Consider the following 19,973-nt stretch of genomic DNA (forward strand, 5'->3'; position numbering starts at 1 on the left):
GAAATAAAGAGATGACGTTCCAACTCTGCTACAAAATTGTTGGACAGAAAAATATGAGAAGGTAATGCATTCCATTCGGATACAGTTCTAGGGAAGTAACTATTTTTAAATGTGTTTGTGCGGGCGAAAATTGGTGCCAGTGATTTCTATCCTTAGTGTTTCTTTTTTATATGTATGTTAATTGCGTTAGAATTTAAGAATGTCATCTTTTGCTAACACTTTTAGGTTTTTTGGCGTCACCAACTCTTCGTAAAAGCACATCTAGTTTTCTTTATGTTATGCCTCTTCTCGCAATAGTGTCCTGTATACACGCGCTGTACTAACTGCTCTATCGGCAATATATCAAATGTTTTCTTCAAGTGTTACACCCGTGTTGCATGTGCACAAGAAATGCCAGTAAAAGCTTAAAGCCTGCAGTTTGCTAATGCCATTATTTTGGGACTTCGTGCTTAATGTCCACGTTTAATGTGTGAATGTGAGAGTCACAATGACGATAACGGCCGAAAGGCAGTGAGAAATTTCACCTGAATATAAAGTGTGCTAATAAGCACAATGTCTAGGTAACGCTGTTCACATGTAATATAAAAATGATTTTTTAGAATATACCACAGTTCTTGGTTGACAAGTCGAAAAGTAGCAATAAACTCGTGTGCCAGCACATAAACCGAGAGTACCTGTTAGAAGTGCTGCTAAAAATGGTTCCCTTCGCATCAAAACTACAGTAGAGATGCCTCATCTGACTGAAAGTTACGAATGAATTAATTGAATCTGGTTAGGAAGTTCTTATTCATAAAGTTGCAAGCTTTTCTGCGTGTGGAATGGGGGAAAGGGTACTCATTGCTAGAGAGAATGAGTTGTGGGGAACTCTGTAGGTCGCGAATGGCAGTAACGCTAATGCCGTTTAGTTCATGCGTGCGGCACCGCGCGAATGCCATTAAAAATTAAAGCAGTGAGCACTTAACGGCAATAAATTTGCCCTTGTGGCATGGGTATTACTTACCAAGGCACTTCATGCATTCCTTCATTGGGCACACTTGCTTCTTATTTCATGCATACTTTTTATAACATGCCGGAACAAAAGCGAAAAATAGCGTTAAGTCGTATCTTTGGACTCATACACAAGCCCCACTGTAAACCATTCCACTGAATCTAAGGATGGTATCGTTTTCATGTCGTGAAACTTGTGTCTCAATCTTCAAGTGACTTCCCAAGGCACGAGCTTCGGCACTGGACCCTGCAGAGCGATTCGCAAAATATCTCGGACATCTGGTCTTTGAAAGTTTAAACAAAGAGGCTCCCTTCCCCCATTTACCTCCTAATCTCGTCCTTTAAACCCTCAAGGCCTTTAAGTGCCAAGGAAGCTAGTGGACGTGATCCGCGAAGCGAAGAAGAAAAACTAATTGCCTTGGAAGCTTTTGCAAAGAATCAGAGTGGAATGAACTTTCGATTCGCTGGACGACGTTTGCCGCGTCGTGTGCCCCGAGGGCTTACGAAATGAGCAGCGAGCAGTGACTAAAATATCCTTGATACTTTCAGAGTACACTGCATGCCCGTATGGGACATTGGTAGAGACACCTTCATTCAGTTAAGCGACTCTGAGCGATAGACCACAGTGCCGATAAACACACAGTAATATATGTGCATAACCACCACCACCATTAAGTATAAAACAAGATCACTGACATCATGAGAATGATATCAGTTGTCCAGTGAGCTAAGCCACAGCGCTGCGCTCAATAGCAGCCGGCGAACGTGGCCTGGCGTGGACCCTGTACATTCCGAAGCCCATCTCCCAGCCACAGGGTGTCTGCTTCACCCGCGGTCGTAGACACTCGATGAAGTCTTCTTTGAATGCACTCCGGTCAGTGGCTGGCACATTGGCGTCCACCAAAAAGCAGTCCGTGTACATATCTGCCATGGGGAGGAAAGTCGGAGAGTGTCAGCACCAATGAACTCCTGGCAGATGCGTCTGGCGCCACTCACTCAGACAACAAGCCCTGGAGCCCACGCTCATCAGTCACCGCTAGTCGGCTGCTTTATTGGGGCCTACACCAGCACAGCTCTACTCTATCTGCTACTGAGATTCCTATTCGTCCTTCAACTTTTTAGACGAGCTAAGGCAAGGAGTGCGTGAAAACTGGATGATTAATTTCGCAGGGCTGTAGCATAGCCTAGCGTTCAGATGAGTTTCTCCAATGAAAGCTCTTGCAGGCAGAGATGTTCAGCACATATCAAGAAAGCTCTGAGTGAGTTAAACGCAGCGCGGCGAAAGCTCAAAATTTTGTAATGCCATTTAATAATAGTAACTGATGCACTTTGGATATGGCCGGGAGAATTTTTTGAAGCGAAAAGCTTCACTACGAGGGTCGGAGCTGAGTTTCGTGTACGCCGTATGTCGTGTGCCGCGACCGAGTGACGTCACGCGCAGCGCAGGTGCAGCCGCGCGCTACTACGCTTGTGCGCTGCCTTCTCACTGCCGCTACCACTGCGCGCGTCGCCTCCTCGCCCACCGTTTGACCTTTCGTTGCAGCCGCGTGTGGCCCGCGTCTAAGGTGGCAACCCTCCTCTCCGCATTACTGCGGGCAGTTTTAACCGCGCCGATTTCCGTCTCCTCCTCCGCCTCCGTACAGGCACTGTGTGGACGACCGAACGCCTCCACCGCTATCGTGGTGCTCCCAGTGCATTGTGCGCGAACTGCGACAGCCATGACGTCAAACCAAGCATAACTGAAGCTTTTCGCTTCTATATCCAGGCTTAACCAGAGCTAAGCCACTGCCTAATTTTTTCCCATACTCACTGATAGCAGCTGCGACTGCATTAGGAGCAACTGCATTTTACAAGACGGAAACAACTAAAAAAAAATTTAAAAGGCGACAGAAAGCAAGAACACAATTTTTCCCGGAGCCATTGCAATGGCATCAACTTACTCAGTATATAGTGGATTTATATTCCTGCAACTCGTCCAGCTGTCGAAAAAGCAATGAATAATTGTTTCGTAACAACGAATGGGTGCAGATGCATTTACTATTTAGAGTGAGGCATCAAGTCAAAATCTATGAAGGCAGTTATCCGCCCCAAGCCCCGCAAATGCCGCAATGCAAACTCTGGAAAATTTTGTACCTACTATGGCCACAACGCTTCTGATATAGCGTATTGCGCATGCGTACGATGGAACCTTTATTTCATTGCCTACGCAACAGTTTTGCGTGCACTATAATAACGTCTATTCATGTCAGGATAAGCAGGAGGAGACATCCTTATATACAGGTATGCCACTTTCGCATATAGAGAAAGAGTCGGGGGTTAACGATGTCACTCATCCGTCTTCCCATGGCGGCCTGGGAAGAATGGGATCAAACTTCTCAGGTTTAATCTCGCTATAGACGAAAAGCTTCGGCTCGCCTAGGTGAGCCTACGGCGTTGGTTGTTCTTCTTGCGCTCCTTCACTATGGCCTGTAGCGTCGGTAGTCCCGAGCACCGGTGTCTAGCGCCTCAGTTCTGGTGCGGCGCGGGATCCCCATGACGACAGGAATATTCTCCCTGTGCAAGCTTCCCAGTTTTATGGTCTGCGCCTTAATGAGGCCTAAGCACGTCCCGCCGTAGTAGGCGCGCCATGTGAGTGTGGCCGTGGCCAAGGTACGGGTGAGCTTAGATCTGGGGCCACCGTCTCGCTGGAAGATTCTCTGATAAGAAGTAGGATCCGCTTGCATGTCGGCGGAAGCAGCTCGAGCCATTTGCGGCGCTCACGTCCTCTTGGATGTGGGCACCCAAGATCTTCAAATTTTTCTGCTTCAAGGTGCAAGTGCACTTTGGTCCGTTCGTCATCTCTTTCCGCCAAGAAAATGTACAGCGTCTTCCCCGGATATGGCTGCATAGCAGTGGTCTGCTGGTGGTCCTCCATTTTCTCCAGCGTTTCTTGCATCACAATGAAGGCTTTTTCGTGTTCGCGTGGTCTCCAAACTCAGTAAAAAGCGTCACATCGTTGCGCACATCGTGAAGCGGACGGCTGCGACTCGCTGCAAGCGGAAGGCTAGAGTTCGCATCACCAGGTTGAACAAAGCCGGTGAGAGTATGGCTCATAAGGGGACGCCGCAGCGTTTGTCGAACGTCTTGGGTTCACGATTTCCGTTCTTTGTTTCAAAAGTGCTCTTCTCGAGGAATGGCTTAATAGCATCGACAATGCGCGTGCCAGGGTGTACCAGCGCTCTTAGAGCGCCGAGACTTCCGCCATGTGTGACACCGTGTCGAAAGCCTTGCGTAGGCTCAGCTCCCACCAGGATGCCTGGACTCTTGCGTCGTCCTCGGCGTCCTTTTGCTTGTCAGCCGCTGTAGCAAGAACAAACTGTGTGCACAAGCACGGTCGGAACTCGAACTGCGCCATGTGAATGTAGCGACCTTTCCTTCGGGATGGTGCGAATGTAGTAAGCGCAATTATTTCCATAAGCTTGCACATGACAGGTGTGAGTGATATAACGTGACCTTTGCATGCTTTCATTCGTGTGGCATATCACCACTTGCCCACACGCGATCGAGTTCGCTTTCTACGTCCATATTCCATAACACCTACCACGTCACCCTGTCTTTGACTATTGCTTTTCGCGCGTTCACAGTGTCCAGCGCCAGAAAAATTTCTTGCATCGTAAAAGGTGAGTTGACGTCAGCGTCGTCCGCTGGAAACTTTTGCTCATCGACCTGAGGATCTGCCTGTACACCAGATTAAGGCAAAAATGTGGCGACCGCTCTCTCCTCATATTACCCTCATGCGCAACCCTGTTTAAAAAGCATGTGCTCGATGGTATTTACATGCTGTCGATTCAGCATATTGACTTCTATGAGTGGCACAGTTTCCGCAGATTAGAGCGCTGAAAGGAAGGATAGTGTTTTAGCCATCGGTCCCTTGCACCGATCTCCACTAGGTGGCTGGATGCCGCATTCCCGCTCTCCGACACGAGCGCGAGGGAAACCGGCGGAAGTTTGACGGTTTGTCCCGGAAGTCGGGTGTCTGCTGTGTATTTCATTGCAAAAAGTCGAGGTTTTTGCCCTTTCGTTCTCAGTTCTTTTGCTTTGTTCTCGTGTAATATCTGCCGTTATATGAAAGGAACAAGCAAGCTGAACGCGATAAATGGGATCATTGTGCGCAGAACCCTGTGTTTTCCGAGAAACCGAAGAAAACAGGCATGCAGATCTCACTCTGCCGCGGCGAAAGGCAATATGCATTAAACAATGCATTATTATCTGGTTCTTGTCTTCCGAGCGTGAAGGAGAAGTAGTGGAATGACAGTGAGGCTTAGTCGTCTTACAACCGAATTTTCGCGCAGCAAAGAAAAGGCGAACGATGGCGCGGATATCCTCACACTCGGAGAGCTACTTGTTATACAGCTGGAGCAGTTTCAGTTTCGAGTTGGTGGCGGACGATGACTCCTCTCATTGATGGCAGGCGATGTTTATCCCTTAGGTGTAATTTACCTTCGAGGCGTGCTTTTAACCTAACTCCAACGCACAGCCATGTTTAAGCTGCACAGCACGAGAGAAACGACTGACGAGAAAGACGAATGCTGCAGCGCGCGTGAGAAGCGCTGTTAGAAGTCAACTGCACCAAGCGTCACAAATAAAATCCCACTCAGGCATACCTTGCTAAAGTACTAAACAGTACATGACACACTCCGTCGAAAAAGCACCTTTTTGGGGGTGCTAATGTGAACTAACCAAACACCGCCGGCAACTCACCAGATAGTAGCCTCGCCCTCACTCCAGTTCAGTCTAAGGCCCAATCTAAGGTCTCAGTTTCGCGCTTTCGTCTAGCTTCTGTACCGGTGTGTAGCTCAACCCAGATAGGGTGATGGGCAGTGGCCATGAGATCAGCGCCACACCTTCACTCCTCCACGAAGCTGGCTGCAGTCCAGGCCAGAAGGTCGGGCTGCGTGTCTCTTTGCCCTGCGTGCAGGCCGCGGAGGCGCGGGCAGTGTTGCGACCCGAGTAGCATGGCCGGACCGGTGATGGGACGAAGAGGATGGGAGACTGGGTTAAGAGGAAGGCAACGAAAACTTAATACAGTTATTTACATTATTTACAAAGAGCGACTGAGAATGACTCTCAATGGAAGGGTACTTCGTCCACCGGAGTCGACGGCAGTTAACAGGCTTCTTTCGGCCACACTCCCGGCCGAGTTAAATAGGGTTCGGATTCTCTAGATCCCTGACTGGGTTATAGAGTTTGAAGAGCACTGTCCAATCGGATGGACCGAAATTGACGCTGGTGTTACCATTTACGGCAAGGGCGGGCGGTGCTGGGCTGTTCCGCTCTCTCGCAGCTCGGTCGATGGGAAGGGGTAAAGGCTCAGTACTCGAACACGGCTGGAAATGAATCTCCCGCAGCCTACCAGCAGGTAAACGAACGTGCTTCCCCGCCGGATGTCCAGAACACGAGACCTCTGTCGAGGACACAGCCGTCTTCAATTAACAACAGCTTGACTTTGCATAGCCCCACTCCGCCGTCCGGCGACCCGAGGGTTGACTCAGCCTTACGACACCCTCGTCGGCGCTACTTCCGTCGCTACTCATCTTCACCAGCCCTCGTCGTATCTTCGACCTTCGTCGCTGCTGCCGTGGTCATCTCCGGTCAAGGAAGTCCGCTGCCCTAATCCACTTAGGCTAGGAGGGAGGCATCACAAGCACTACAACGCACTGCCGCCGTCGCGAGGTTGTAGGCCTTGTCGACTGTTCACGGTTGCTGTTGATCACGCCCACGTTGCCAGAAGTACAATCACAACAGTAGTAAGGATGGTTCGCCACTTATAAACCGGCCACCACTGCCCTCTCGTTCAGGCGCCGTGATAGGCACAACATAAGAGCTCCATCATTGGTGTCGCATGGTCTGTTGTGGCTGGTACATGCATATTCCCACGTTATAGTGAGAGCAGTCCAGAGGTCAGGAAGACAGCAACAAGACTTGCAGACGAAGCTCTTTATTTGAGCTGACTTGCGCCCGCAAAAGAATGTTCGGTGTCTGAACATTCGCCTCGGAGAGCACAAAATGGTTGTTCGTCAGCGGTGAGCGAACAACTTCGTGAATGCAACAACTGCCCCTTTGAGGCCACTGAGGTGCTGTATCGTCACCACCAACAAAGAACCAGAGAGGTGATTGAAGCATTTCACATAGCCTCGTATGGAAACTGCGTGAGTAATCCTTCTCTCTTGCTATGAAAGAAGGAAATAGGCTATCTGCGCAGGATTTAGTTTTTCTTCTTCTTTGTTTGTTTTTTAACCATGATATTGTTACGTTGCCCAAAAGGCTAGTCACAAGCAAGGGCGACCGGAGCGCAGAGCGAACAACACAGGAGGCACCGAACAATAGCGCGCGCACACCAGTCAGGCACTTCCTTCACATCGTCTTCTGTGAATATCCGCTGCAATATGATAACTGTTTTTTGTCGCTGCCTTGATATCATTTTGTATTTAAGAAACCGTTTCCTTCCAAATAAACCAGTTGTGAAAAAGGCGCTCGTCCTGTTGCCTTCTTTCCTTGTCTGCGTTTTGTTTGCGCCCCCCCACCCCCTCCTTTTCACCATGAGGTCTCCTTCCTACTTAGCATTTGACGTGTTAACGGTTTTGTGAAGTCGCCAGCACGCATTAGTGTTGTGCTAAAAATGATCGCAATCGAGCAACAGTCATAAAAAACTAAAGTCTATTCGCCGAAGTAGATTCTTTATCTCGTGATTTATTGGCATTTAATTTTATTTATTACCTTACAGGCCCGAGGGCATTACACAAGCTGTCTAGGTAGGGGGAGGCTATGGCTATCCACAATGCGAAATTGAACACAGGAGTGACCACAACAGGCAAATTATACCGTGGAGACAAATCCGCAGTCGCACAAGTATTACATGTAATTACATGCACATCGTCATCATCATCGCATCATCAGCCTGACTACGCCCGCTGCAGGGCAAATGCCTCCCCCATGTTTCTCCAATTAAGCCTTTCCATTGCCATCTGCGGCCACCGTATCCCCGCAAACTTCCTAATCTCATCCGTCCATCTAACTTTCTTCCGCCCCCTGCTACGTTTGCTCTCTCTTGAAATTCACTCCGTTACCCTTAAGGACCAGCGGTTATCTTGCCTTCGCATTACATGCCGTGCCCAGGCCCATTTCGTCCCATTGATTTTGACTATAGGATGTCATTAACCCGCGTTTGCTCCCTTACCCACTGTGGCCGCTTCCGGTCTCTTAACGTTACACCGAACATATTTCTTTCCATAGTTCGCTATGGACAAAGTTGAGCTCTAATTTTTGCTCCACCTACATGATCCGACTAAAGGAATGCATGCAATAATCAACTCGAGCCAGTGGGCAGGCTCGTGCACTTTCCCTTTCATCCTACCTTCAGTCGCAACAACAATAATAATAATAGTTAAGTCGCAGCAACAATAATAATATTGTTGTTGCGACTGAAGGACGGATGAAAAGGAAAGTGCACGGGCCTGCCCACTGGCTCGAGTTGAGCCACAATCGCTGCCATGTGCCACCAGAGGAGAGATAGAAAATGTGAAAGAACCGACGCGCGTCGCAAAAACCGCGTCTACCAAAGCGACCACGCCGGCTGTAACAGATACTTCACAAGGGTAGACCCCGCATGCGTGCTGTTTAGTGTTCAAGCATATTTACTGTGATTTTATGCACGCGATGAGCCATACAGACGCAACAAAGTACCACACTCGGAGACGGAAACACGGACATTCCAAAGACGCGCGAGCGCGGACAACAGTACGTGGAAGGGAGTCTACGAAATTGGGCTCGAACGCAACAGAGAACGTATGAAAGAGAAAAACACTCTGCGTGCTCCAAAAGCATAAAGAGAAGCAACGTTTTCAGGGAGTCTCTCTAGTCATCTCATGAGATTATTCTTCAGCCTCAAACAGAAAAAATTAGCTGTGGCTTAGCCCTGGTTAAGCCTGAGTGATTGCGAAAGCAATAGCTCCCTGGCTGCGCTTGGCTCTGCTGGTGGTTTGGCATAGCTTTGCCTTTTGTTTGGTTTGGTTTATGGGGTTTAACGTCCCAAAGCGACTAAGGCTATGAGAGACGCCGTAGTGAAGGGCTCCGGAAATTTCGACCACCTGGGGTTCTTTAACGTGCACTGACATCGCACAGTACACCGACTTCTAGAATTTCTCTTCCAAAGAAATTCTAGCCGCCGCGGCCGGGATCGAACCCGCGTCTTTCGGGTCAGCAGCCGAGCTCCATAACCGCTAAGCCACCGCGGCGGCGCTTCGCCTTTTGTGGAACTAAAGGATTTACTCCGGGCACAACATGGTTTCTACTGTTTGTTTATTCCAATGAACACGCTTTGGTGGTCCATAAAGTACTGACTTTTTTTCTGAACACTGGTAATTACATAGTCGTCATTATATCGCTCTGCACTACTCATAGACGATTCTTCGGCATTCAGAGAGTCCATGGAACTACTCTCGCTCACTGAACTTGCAGAACGCCGCCAGGCTCGCCATTCTGCGGTATAGGCGCGTTGCTTAGCCAACCGCTCTTGCCTTTCTTCATCTGTCTCCTCTGCACGGCGCCGGCGTTTGCGCGCAACACGTTGCTCCAGCGACGCCTTGTACAACTCCTGAGACATGACTAAGCGGAGCGAGCCTGAGGCACCCCGTTTATCTAGCGAGCGCCCTCACGCGGCGGGCCGAGGAGGCCGTCACGTGGTAGCCGCCGCGCCGAGCGAAGGAACGACTACGGCCGAACAGACGAGTTGGAGCCCCTGCTCTCCTCTGGTCGTGACGTCACGCCGTCACGTGGTCGTGCGCCGCAGCTGCGCCGGAGCGAAGGACCGACCTCCACCGACGGCACAAAAGTGCTAGCAGTATTGCTTTCGCAATAAAAAAAAATTGGTCTCTTGTGGGGTGTTTTTCATACTGCCATCGTGAAGAACTGGTAGAGCGTTAGAGGAAGGGCACACAAGCGCTAGCACGGCAGGCACGGTTCAGCCAACGAAAGCTTTAAGAGGGCAAAACGAGGAAGGCAGGTGCCAACGCACTTATTCCGGCCGCATGGCGGCGCCAGTGAACGGACAACAGTGTGGCAACATGAATATTTGCTTCAATGTTCGTGCTTCGCTACATGCTAAATCAGAGCTGGGTTTTAGCAACGCTGTTTTTGTAGCGAAAGCTACATTGGCCACGACCTTGCGATTTCGCTGTGGCGGTGCTCCGAGGAGGCGCAGAGACCGAGCTTGAGCCGTTGCCTAGCAACCACCGCAGCTGGCGGACACCGCGCGCTCGCCACGCCATCTGGCATGACGTCACACTGCGCGCCTAGCCGCGGAGCCGCCGCCGCCGTTTGGTATGAGCAGCGATGAGGTCACACCGCTTGCCTCGTCGAAGCGTTCGCCTCCGCTTGCTGCGCCTGCTGTGTCGAATCCCTGATAACATGTTAAAAATGACTGAAAATGAGAGCTGATTGAAAAATTGATTGATGAATGATTGAGAAGGAGAGCTCGCGTGCGCCGCAAACACAGTTGGGGCGGCAGTATGGCTGAGTGCCTCAAGCGTAAAAGGGCGGCGGATGCTGCCAACGTCTCCGCGTCGACATGGGCCACTGGTTCGGTTGCCTTTCGCTCCGTATGACCCGGCTCATCCGAGCTGAGCCACCGCCATTTTTAATGTCGCAATCACTGCTGGCAAGTGTCCTCTGGACAAGCTTCTACTACCTGCATGCCAGATGACGTGGCAGTGTTGGAAGTATCAGTTGCTGTCGCAATCACTCCTGCGACGCGCCTATTGTTTCATTGTTTTTTCGGTTATCTTTTCTATCGACACCCTTCGGTCTGCACGCGGCAGTCATAGTGGCGTACTTTTATACAATTTTGTGCACCCATTTCTTTCATAATGAACGTCTTGTTGGGCTGGTTGTTATTGTGCACCTGTGGTTAAAGGTGCGAAACACACGCAGACACAAGGAAGATAGGCGCTCTGTCCCGTCTACGTTTCCTATGTCTCTGTTTGTTTCCGCGCCTTTAACCAAAGGTGAACCATTTCTTTCGATTCACTTTTGTTTATACGCAGCAGTAATGTTATTGGCACAGTTTTTTTTTTCGTAGTAGCGGTTCTGTGCTTTCCTGCAATAAAAACGAAGGGTTCATTGCTGGTGTGCAGCTGCTTAACGCACAACGATTTTCGCGTTTGATCTGACGCACAGGGCACATGCCCATTTGACACCCAGCAAGCACGCTAAAGTCCCCTCAGCATTTGTTTTTACCGAGAAGCTCTCTCACCGCAAAAGTGTCCGATATCGGGTGCGAGCCAGGGGCACAGTAGGACTTCGCAGGCGATGCACTCGAGCCCGGCGTTGGTGACGGACGCTCGCGTCTCCTCTTCGATTTGCGCCTCAGTGCCAGTGTAGTGGAAGTGGACCGACGACGAAGGGAGCACAGCTCTCGGGTCCTGCAGGAGGGGCCACGCGAAGGAATCATGTCGTATCGTCATGAATGCAGCTCATAAACTGTACCCACTCTTTCCCAGCAGTGCCATCGCATAGGCTCATCAGTCGGCCCTGTTGATTTATCGACCCTCAACCAATCAACTCTGAACGAATGTATCGCGGGCTGCACTAGCGCCTTACTGACGTTCATTAACATGTCGCCTGAATGCATGAGCACTGACATTCTTGACTGCATACTCGAAGTCACAACGACCACATTATCTCGAAGAAAAAATGAAGTAACAGACAAATGGGAAAAATAACTAGAGTCACCTAATGTCTAGACAAAGCCGCAAAGGTCTGTGGAGAAAAAGAAGAATATCACCGACATTAACACTCGATTAGCAGTTTCGTCTTCATCACAAAACTTGATTAGAACGTAAGTTACGAACCTTTCCGGCAGGCGTACTTCTCTCACCGGGCATTGAAGACCCAAAGGATGTTACTTGGCATTACGCTGCATGATGCGAAGGGGCAAGAACAGCCGAAGGGTTTTTGCCACTTTACGTGCTTCGCTTAAATACCGAACAAGACATCTGTTACGCTAAGTTCTTGATTGACGGTCCACAAGCCTTATGCACAAGAGCAATAATTAAAGAGAATTTTGATTTGGCATTACACTGCATGATGCGAAGGGACAAAAACACTTTTGTCACTTTACGTGCTTCGCTTGCATACTGAACACGACATCTGTTATGCTAAGTTTTTGACTGACGGTCCACGAGCCTTATGCACAAGAGCAATATTTAAAGAGAATTTTGATTTGGCATTACGCTTCATGATGCGAAGGGACAAAAACAGCCGAAGTGCTTTTGCTACTTTACGTGCTTCTCTTGCATACTGAACACGACATCTGTTATGCTAAGTTTTTGACTGACGGTCCACGAGCCTTATGCACAAGAGCAATATTTAAAGAGAATTTTGATTTGGCATTACGCTTCATGATGCGAAGGGACAAAAACAGCCGAAGTGCTTTTGCTACTTTACGTGCTTCTCTTGCATACTGAACACGACATCTGTTATGCTAAGTTTTTGACTGACGGTCCACGAGCCTTATGCACAAGAGCAATATTTAAAGAGAATTTTGATTTGGCATTACGCTTCATGATGCGAAGGGACAAAAACAGCCGATGTGCTTTTGCCTCTTTACGTGCTTCTCTTGCATACTGAACACGACATCTGTTATGCTAAGTTTTTGACTGACAGTCCACGAGCCTTATGCACAAGAGCAATATTTACAGAGAATTTTGATTTGGCATTACCCTTCATGATGCGAAGGGACAAAAACAGCCGAAGTGCTTTTGCCACTTTACGTGCTTCACTTGCATACTGAAGAAGACATCTGTTAAGCTAAGTTTTTGACTGACGGTCCACGAGCCTTATGCACAAGAGCAATATTTAAAGAGAATTTTGATTTGGCATTACGCTTCATGATGCGAAGGGACAAAAACAGCCGAAGTGCTTTTGCTACTTTACGTGCTTCACTTGCATACTGAAGAAGACATCTGTTAAGCTAAGTTTTTGACTGACAGTCCACGAGCCTTATGCACAAGAGCAATATTTAAAGAGAATTTTGATTTGGCATTACGCTTCATGATGCGAAGGGACAAAAACAGCCGAAGTGCTTTTGCCACTTTACGTGCTTCGCTTGCATACTGAAGAAGACATCTGTTAAGCTAAGTTTTTGACTGACGGTCTACGAGCCTTATGCACAAGAGTAATATTTAAAGAGAATTTTGATTTGGCAATTACACTGCATGATGCGAAGGGACAACAACAGCCGAAGTGCTTTTGCCACTTTACTTGCTTCGCTTGCACACTGAACACGACTTCTGTTATGCTAAGTTTGTGACTGACGGTGCACGAGCCTTATGCGCAAGAGCAACATTTAAAGGCATGGCGTTATTTCAAATAGCGGGAATAGCTTTGTCTCTCGTCAGAAAGTAACTACGCTACTATTTCTGCGCGATTTAACTAAGCGCGAGAAAGGTTTACTAAATATTATGACGTCTGTCGGTGCTCTTTTCAGCCAATCCTGCACCAACAGACGTCATTCATTATGCAGACCGGTGAATGCTGGGCAATACTTTTTCGGCGGCTAGTTGTTTACACTTTCCACCTTGAAAACGTGCGCAGAATAAAATAACGTTATAATAGACACAAATCCCGGCCACTTACAGCTAAATATTGAAATCAGGGCTGTTTCCAGTTCAATCTCTTAGCGCTGAGGTCTTCCTCCGCCCTGGGAAAAAATGTTCTGTTATCTCCCACGAAGACGAGTATGTCATTCGTAGAACAAACTTCATTGTTATGCAGTGAAGTGTCTCTTTTTTTTTCCTTGCTAACGCAGGAGTTGCATATTGTAACAGTTGCCCCGCAGATTGATTCTTCATAATTTGTATTAGTAGTAAGCAATGCCTTGCAAGGCAACGTCGCAAGTCTTTAGTTGTGTCCTAGCTTTTAGTTCTGGCGCCGCAGCGATGTGGTGATCAATGGTAGCGTAAGGGTAAAAATACCGGGAAGAGTATTGTGTAAAGAAATCAACCCTAGGCTAGGTTGTTGTCGAAGAACTCGCGGATGTCTTTGGTCAGACTTACTGGAACCAGATTTTTCCACTCAGGCATTCTGTGCACGTCCAGCCAGGCATCCGCAGCCGGGTTGGTCACGCATGCCGTGACGAGGCACTCGCCGTCCGTTGACAACAGGCGGCCAATGTTCCGGAAGGATGCCGTCTGGTCCGACACCAGATGGAAGCACAGAAAAGAGTAGACACGCGCAAATTGGCCGTACTTGGCGACGCAGGCGGACGCTTCCAGGTCTGAGTCGATGTCCAAGTGGTCGTATACAATGCGGTCCTGCGTGGTTGGAATAGTAAAATGGGCTGGCAGTGGGTAGCCGGACAAGAGGACGCCGGAGCGTTTACATCAGCTGCCTTGCATGAGGTCAAGCGGTGCATCGATTTTCTTCGTGTCTCACAGAGAAGAAATTTAGTAAGGATGAATAAGAGTGTTCCCCATATTGCAGTGTTACAGGAATCTTGTACTGCCTTGACCATAGTTAGCATGAGGACGGCAGCGCGTGGCCTAGCCAACCATCAGCTCTTACTAACGGAGCGCGATAAACCAGTGGATACATATGCAGCATGTGTGTGACATGTCACGCACGTACACTGGTTTCTTGGGGCCCCAGTCAGAATGAGTTGATAGCACGCTAAGCCCCCTGCTTGCACGCGAACTGTGGTCGAGATACTAATTTTACCAAATGCGACCGAAAGTGCCTCACGGAACTAATTGCTCTAATGTACTTACAGACATATAACCTGCATCACAAGCGAAAAAGGAACGACGCGAAGCTCACAAAATGTATCAACGTACCAAACAACAATTGCGTCCATGATTTCAGTAAAGGCAACGAAAGAATTTATTTTTACTGCTTTTCTACTTGGGTCCATAATAACTCAGGAAATAATTCCACCGTAAGCGGATATCTGTCCCTCTAGACTGCACAATATATAGTGGTCCGTGAAAAAGAACAAATCTAGTGTTGGGTTTGCGGTAACAGCTAAGCTTGTGCGCGGCTTTGCGATGCTGCATGCCAAGTGACCTTAGCGTCCTGACGGAGAGATTTTTTCAGCACTTAGCAAATTCTATTTATTCAAGTAAACTGTAAGCGTGCGGTCGCCTCTACACTGCAGAGCAGAAGTCATCTCAAATCATCAGGAGTGATTTATATATTAAGTTGCGCAATCTTTCATACAGGATGCATTATGAGTGACAGATTAACCCCCTATTTTCATTCCCATTCGTGGTAATATGTCTACCATGCAAATTAAATTACAATCAAATGGCAGTAATAGCCTTATCAAGCGCCAGTGTGGGGAGCGCTGCGATGCCGATGCAAGGCATCCATATTGGGTTGAACTGTTACTTGCTATTAACAATGGCTCCGAGAGAATCTGCACTGCTCTCTGACTACCAAAATGCTTGGGACGCAAAAAACAGATGGCTTTGAAAAGGCTGAAAAAGTTGCCCATCAAGAAGATTTTCGCTTTGAAAGACCTAGAAAATGGTTTTTTTTATTCATTAGCAGGTAGTCCTATTCAAAAAACCAAATTGAGACCCTGATACAGAATAATGTTCTTGATATAAACGTTTACCTGGGGCAAAGATAATTTTCATGAATGGTCTATAAACAATGCGAAAGAGAGCAATGGATCACCATTTATAGAAATTTTTTACCGCCGAGTTTATAAGTGAGAATATGTCGCGCTTCATCGTTTCTTGAGGTACGGTGGAGGCTAACGACAAGTCTGAGCTGCTGGGCCAAAAGGGATGACATTTGATTACAATGACGCAAAGACAATTTGGGCGCAGAGTGTCATGGCTAATGTGTTTGCGCGAGGCGGTGAAATAAAGATGGTCCTCATTAATGGGCAACATACACAGGCCAGGAATCTACAAGCAAAAAATATATGAGAATTCAAGATAAAGAGAAGGCATGATGAGGTGATTCGTGATAACACAAACCGAGCTAGGTTGGAGAGGAAGCCTAAGGCCGCTAGCCAGAATTTATACAACTGTACTTTTATTCGTCTAAGCAATCGGGCTCATCACTGGCATAGGCTCAATAGAGCTTTTACTCCAAGGAAGAAAACCAGTTAGCGGGGTGAGTATATGAAGTCGACAGGGTTATAGTTTGGTGAGCGTGAAACTCAAAATGCTGTGGTATAGGCAAGGGGAACTGTGACAGGTCTCATGGTAAGCAGCAAGTTGCGATGACCTGCAAATAGTGATAAAATTCCAATGATTTCTAAGTAGTTGAGATGCTTGAAAAGTCGCCGTTAGCACTGCATACTCGTCTAAGCCGCGTTGCCTTTCCTCTGATGACGGCTCGTGAAATCTAAGTTCTGCTGTCGATCTGTAGGTTTCGTGTACAGCGAGGTTTTAAGCTGGCGTTTTTCTAACACAAATGCAACGAGCGTGAAATTCATCGCGACGGAAGAGGATTTTCGTGAAGAATGCGAATAAGAAATACTTCAGCAAAAAAAAATCTAAAAACTTGAATCTAATTTATCCGCAGAGGCTCACACATGGTCAACACGTGTCCGTGAGACTGAAGCGTCTAGCCCTAATTCTATCAATCTCACAGCTCCAAGCACATTGTTACCGGACGAGGAAGAAAGCCCTGGACTAGATATATACCGTATTTGCCAAAAGTAACCGTGCAACGGTGGTTTGTTTCTTAGCCGCGTAGCGAAGCACTCATGGCAGCCCTTAAGCTCTGAATCTGTGTAAAGTAAGGTGAACCCACGCCCTCACGTTGTGACACGCTTTGGTCTTTAGGGGTGCCGTAAAGGCTCTGTTATATGGGTGAGAATCAAAAACATGTTGCTCGGTTTTTTTTTCAAGAGCGGTACATAAATCTGTCTTCGAAGATATTATTGAAAAAATCAAGACAGGTTCGAAAGGAAAGGAACCATTTTTCGACAGTACACGCTACTCTAAACCAGCGAGCTTCTGGAACCGGCATTGTTATTAAGCCAGCAGAAAAAGGTGGTAGCACATCCATCCTTTTACGTAAGAGCGCAGAAATGGACACAGACGCAGAATAGAACACGACGACAGGAGCACTGATATCCATCCTGCTAGTACAAAATATATAAAAAAAGAGGCGTACAAGTAGCTCAACAACCCCTGCCACAGTAAGAAAATAGATGACGTTCCGATCCTAGAATTCAGTCATGTCATTTCGAGTAAACTGCCAGACTTTTTATCTTGGAAGCTTATCTCGCAATCAGATTGCAACTTCTTAAGTCCGTCCAAAATACAAGCAGGACGCTCTTACTTCTTGAAATCTGTAATGTTTCCGCTAGAAACTCGTCAATAGCAGATTTTTCGGGAAGGCCTATCGTTTCAAACAAAAATATGCCGACAAAAATTTGCCAACTATTATGTACGGCTACACCCTATACATTTCAACTCTGGTTCCTTCCTTCGTGCAGGATGTCCTGCACTTTCTTCAGGTAACAGAATCACTTCATGATGCAGCCCACCTCCCAGCGGATAGCATGCTGGTTACATTCGAAATTCCGCGGCTTTCTACAGAAATGATGGCATTCATTCCTTCCGTAACGCTCTAACAAAATGTCCTCACTAACATTAAGATCACTCCAGTACTTCAGTTAGCCCTCACGCGCAACTATTCTAACTTATTATGTTCTTATCAACTGATATGGCACAAGTATTGGCACTTGTTTCGCCGCACCGACTTATGCAAATATGTTTACATTGTCAGTAGGATCTAAACTTCTAAATGCTTTCTAAGGAAAACGGCTCACACACCACCGTTATATTAGCGACATTTTGTTGGTATCGCAACACGGATCTGACATACGAAAGTCACTCGCCTGCCACCTCAATTCCCTTTACTCTAGAATAAAAAGTATCTGCCACTACTCCAGGAAGCTTCGACTTACTCGAAACTGCTATTGGTTTTCACAATCACCAGCTTAAAACCAAGCTCTACAGGAGCTTACAGGCCGACAGCAAATCTAACACTTAATTAGCCATTGTCCGAGACACTCTGCGCAAGGCATAGCTGTAGGTCAGGTAACGCGACTTAGAAGAAAATGTAGGAAGAAAGGTGACTATTAGAAACACCTCAGCGCATTAAAAAAATGCGCTACTTGTTAGAAACAATCGCCCGAACCCTCTGCCTAAAAAACGACCAAGAGATAACGTTGAGGGCTCCCTGTTTTGTCACGGGAGGCTAAAATCTCCTTCCTTATTTAAAAAAAAATGTGTGGAAACACCGCTTTATGGTAACTAACAATGACAGTGTCAAGTCACTATTTCCCGACGCTCCAAGTATGACACACGGACGCAACACGAATTTTGCAGATATCCTTGTGCACACAAGGCTGGCTAAGACACCGCCGCCAATAATAAGCTCATCTTCTCGATGCAGACGTAAGAACTGTAAACACTTACAGAGATGGTTAGAAAAACACGGTACGCGGTTTCATCTTCGACGTAACGACTGGCTTCAAATGCTTGTCGTCGGAAGTTATACCTACATGCTGCAATCCTTCTCCTGTCAGAAAAAAATATATCGCGAAGACAGAAAAATCAGTATGCCCGAGACTGAATGGCCATCATGCTAACGCAGGAAAGAACCTCCCAATGGCAGTTTTGGACTATTTTAGTCAACGTGGTCATCGTGTCTGAGGCCTTAATCTATTAATTCTGTAATGAGGTTTGAAATCCGTAAGAGAGAGAGAAAAAACTAAGGGCGTAAAGCCGTAGCGGTAATATGCGAAAATGTTCTTTCTCGACTTTACATTCACAGATCCCTGGGAGTCCTCCTACAGCTCCTGGCTCAGTGGTGCAGTGGCTAAGCAATACGCCACTGCCCTGCGATGGCAGGTGCTGCAACCTGTGGGTCTTGTGCGACTCAGGTTGCTCTTCCGAGGCAACTTCACGCGACCAATCATTCATTCAACTCGCACCTTCCACAGTGGTCAGGTTACTTGCAATCCGGTGGGCAGTAGGTGACGACGCCACAGGGTCGCGTGACCTAGGTGACCACCCTAGGTTGCTGCTCTGGAGATTTTTCTTCAAAACGCTTACGACGGCGCCGATGGCGCCAGGATCTCTGCAGAACTGGAGCCTTAACACTTTCCTGTGAGAAAAGGTCCCGAACGATCGCCCTACAAGCATGGCATTCTGGTGTAATGCTGGCGGTGCGCTGGTATCGAGAAATGAGCAAGTTGGCAATGGGGTCCATCAACTGTCTCTCTATACGCTTAGACAAACGCCGCGCAGTCACCTGGGCGTTGTTCCTGCGTGCGAACTCCAGCATGGACGGTGATATGTCTGCGGCCACAATCCTCGTGGCCGACCCGGCCAGCGGCAGGAGAACATTTCTCGTAAAGCCGCCGATCCCGCAGCCCACGTCCAGGTGCTGGTGGTCGACATGCGGCTCCCCCAGGAACGTGGTCCTGTCGAGAGCCGCCTGGTCCAGCTGCCTCAGATATGACTCATGTCGGTAGTAACCGACCGGATCCATGCGCTCCTTGCGGCAACCGGGCTCCTCAACATCACCCTTGGGGGTGGGGCCGGCCATAGCAGAGGTGTCCAGGCGTCCCATGTCTCTTACCAGTAGGAGCCCGTCGTGGTAGTCTCTGTGGAGACCGCGAGAACTGAGGTACTTATTGCCTTGTTGTTTTTTTTTCATTCCATCCAGCGCTACGGCAGCTGTGATGGAAGGCCGCAACCGTGCGACTAAGTCTGTGAACCCCTGCTCTGACAGCTTCATAATTTGCGAGTCAAAAAGCAGCTAGACGCAAATATTCTTGTTTCATTCTTTTCCCCACCGTTGTAACTCGTAAATTTTGTTATGTTCTGCGTTCTGCATGGACGGACGTAATTTGTATTAAATTCCGCTAAGCGCCAGGGGCCTACTTAGGTGGAAAAAAAGATATGTTTTCACGG

General features: G+C 47.9%; 1 protein-coding gene across 1 annotated transcript; it reads right to left on the reverse strand.

Moving 5' to 3' along the window:
- Positions 1-1,712: 1,712 nt before the first annotated feature.
- On the reverse strand, positions 1,713-19,629 carry LOC149369558 (4-vinylphenol methyltransferase 1-like). Its single transcript, XM_089574752.1, has 4 exons — positions 19,309-19,629; positions 14,079-14,336; positions 11,276-11,444; positions 1,713-1,911 (listed from the first exon to the last, which is right to left on the reverse strand). The coding sequence occupies exons 1-4, from the start codon at positions 19,627-19,629 to the stop codon at positions 1,715-1,717; spliced, it is 945 nt and encodes a 314-aa protein (XP_089430878.1). The 3' UTR covers positions 1,713-1,714.
- Positions 19,630-19,973: the final 344 nt, after the last annotated feature.

This window comes from Amblyomma mixtum, chromosome 1 (assembly GCF_055824585.1).
Source record: "Amblyomma mixtum isolate Tamu chromosome 1, ASM5582458v1, whole genome shotgun sequence".
Taxonomy (NCBI): Eukaryota; Metazoa; Arthropoda; class Arachnida; order Ixodida; family Ixodidae; genus Amblyomma; species Amblyomma mixtum.

Excerpts from the sequence above, each read along its gene's own strand:
- LOC149369558 (XM_089574752.1), bottom strand. The coding sequence starts at position 19,629 with ATGGGACGCCTGGACACCTCTGCTATGGCCGGCCCCACCCCCAAGGGT. Across the intron at positions 11,445-14,078 it reads AGTGGAAAAATCTGGTTCCA|GACCCGAGAGCTGTGCTCCC; the intron begins GTAAGTCTGACC and ends CCCCTCCTGCAG. Across the intron at positions 1,912-11,275 it reads CGATATCGGACACTTTTGCG|ATATGTACACGGACTGCTTT; the intron begins GTGAGAGAGCTT and ends TCCCCATGGCAG.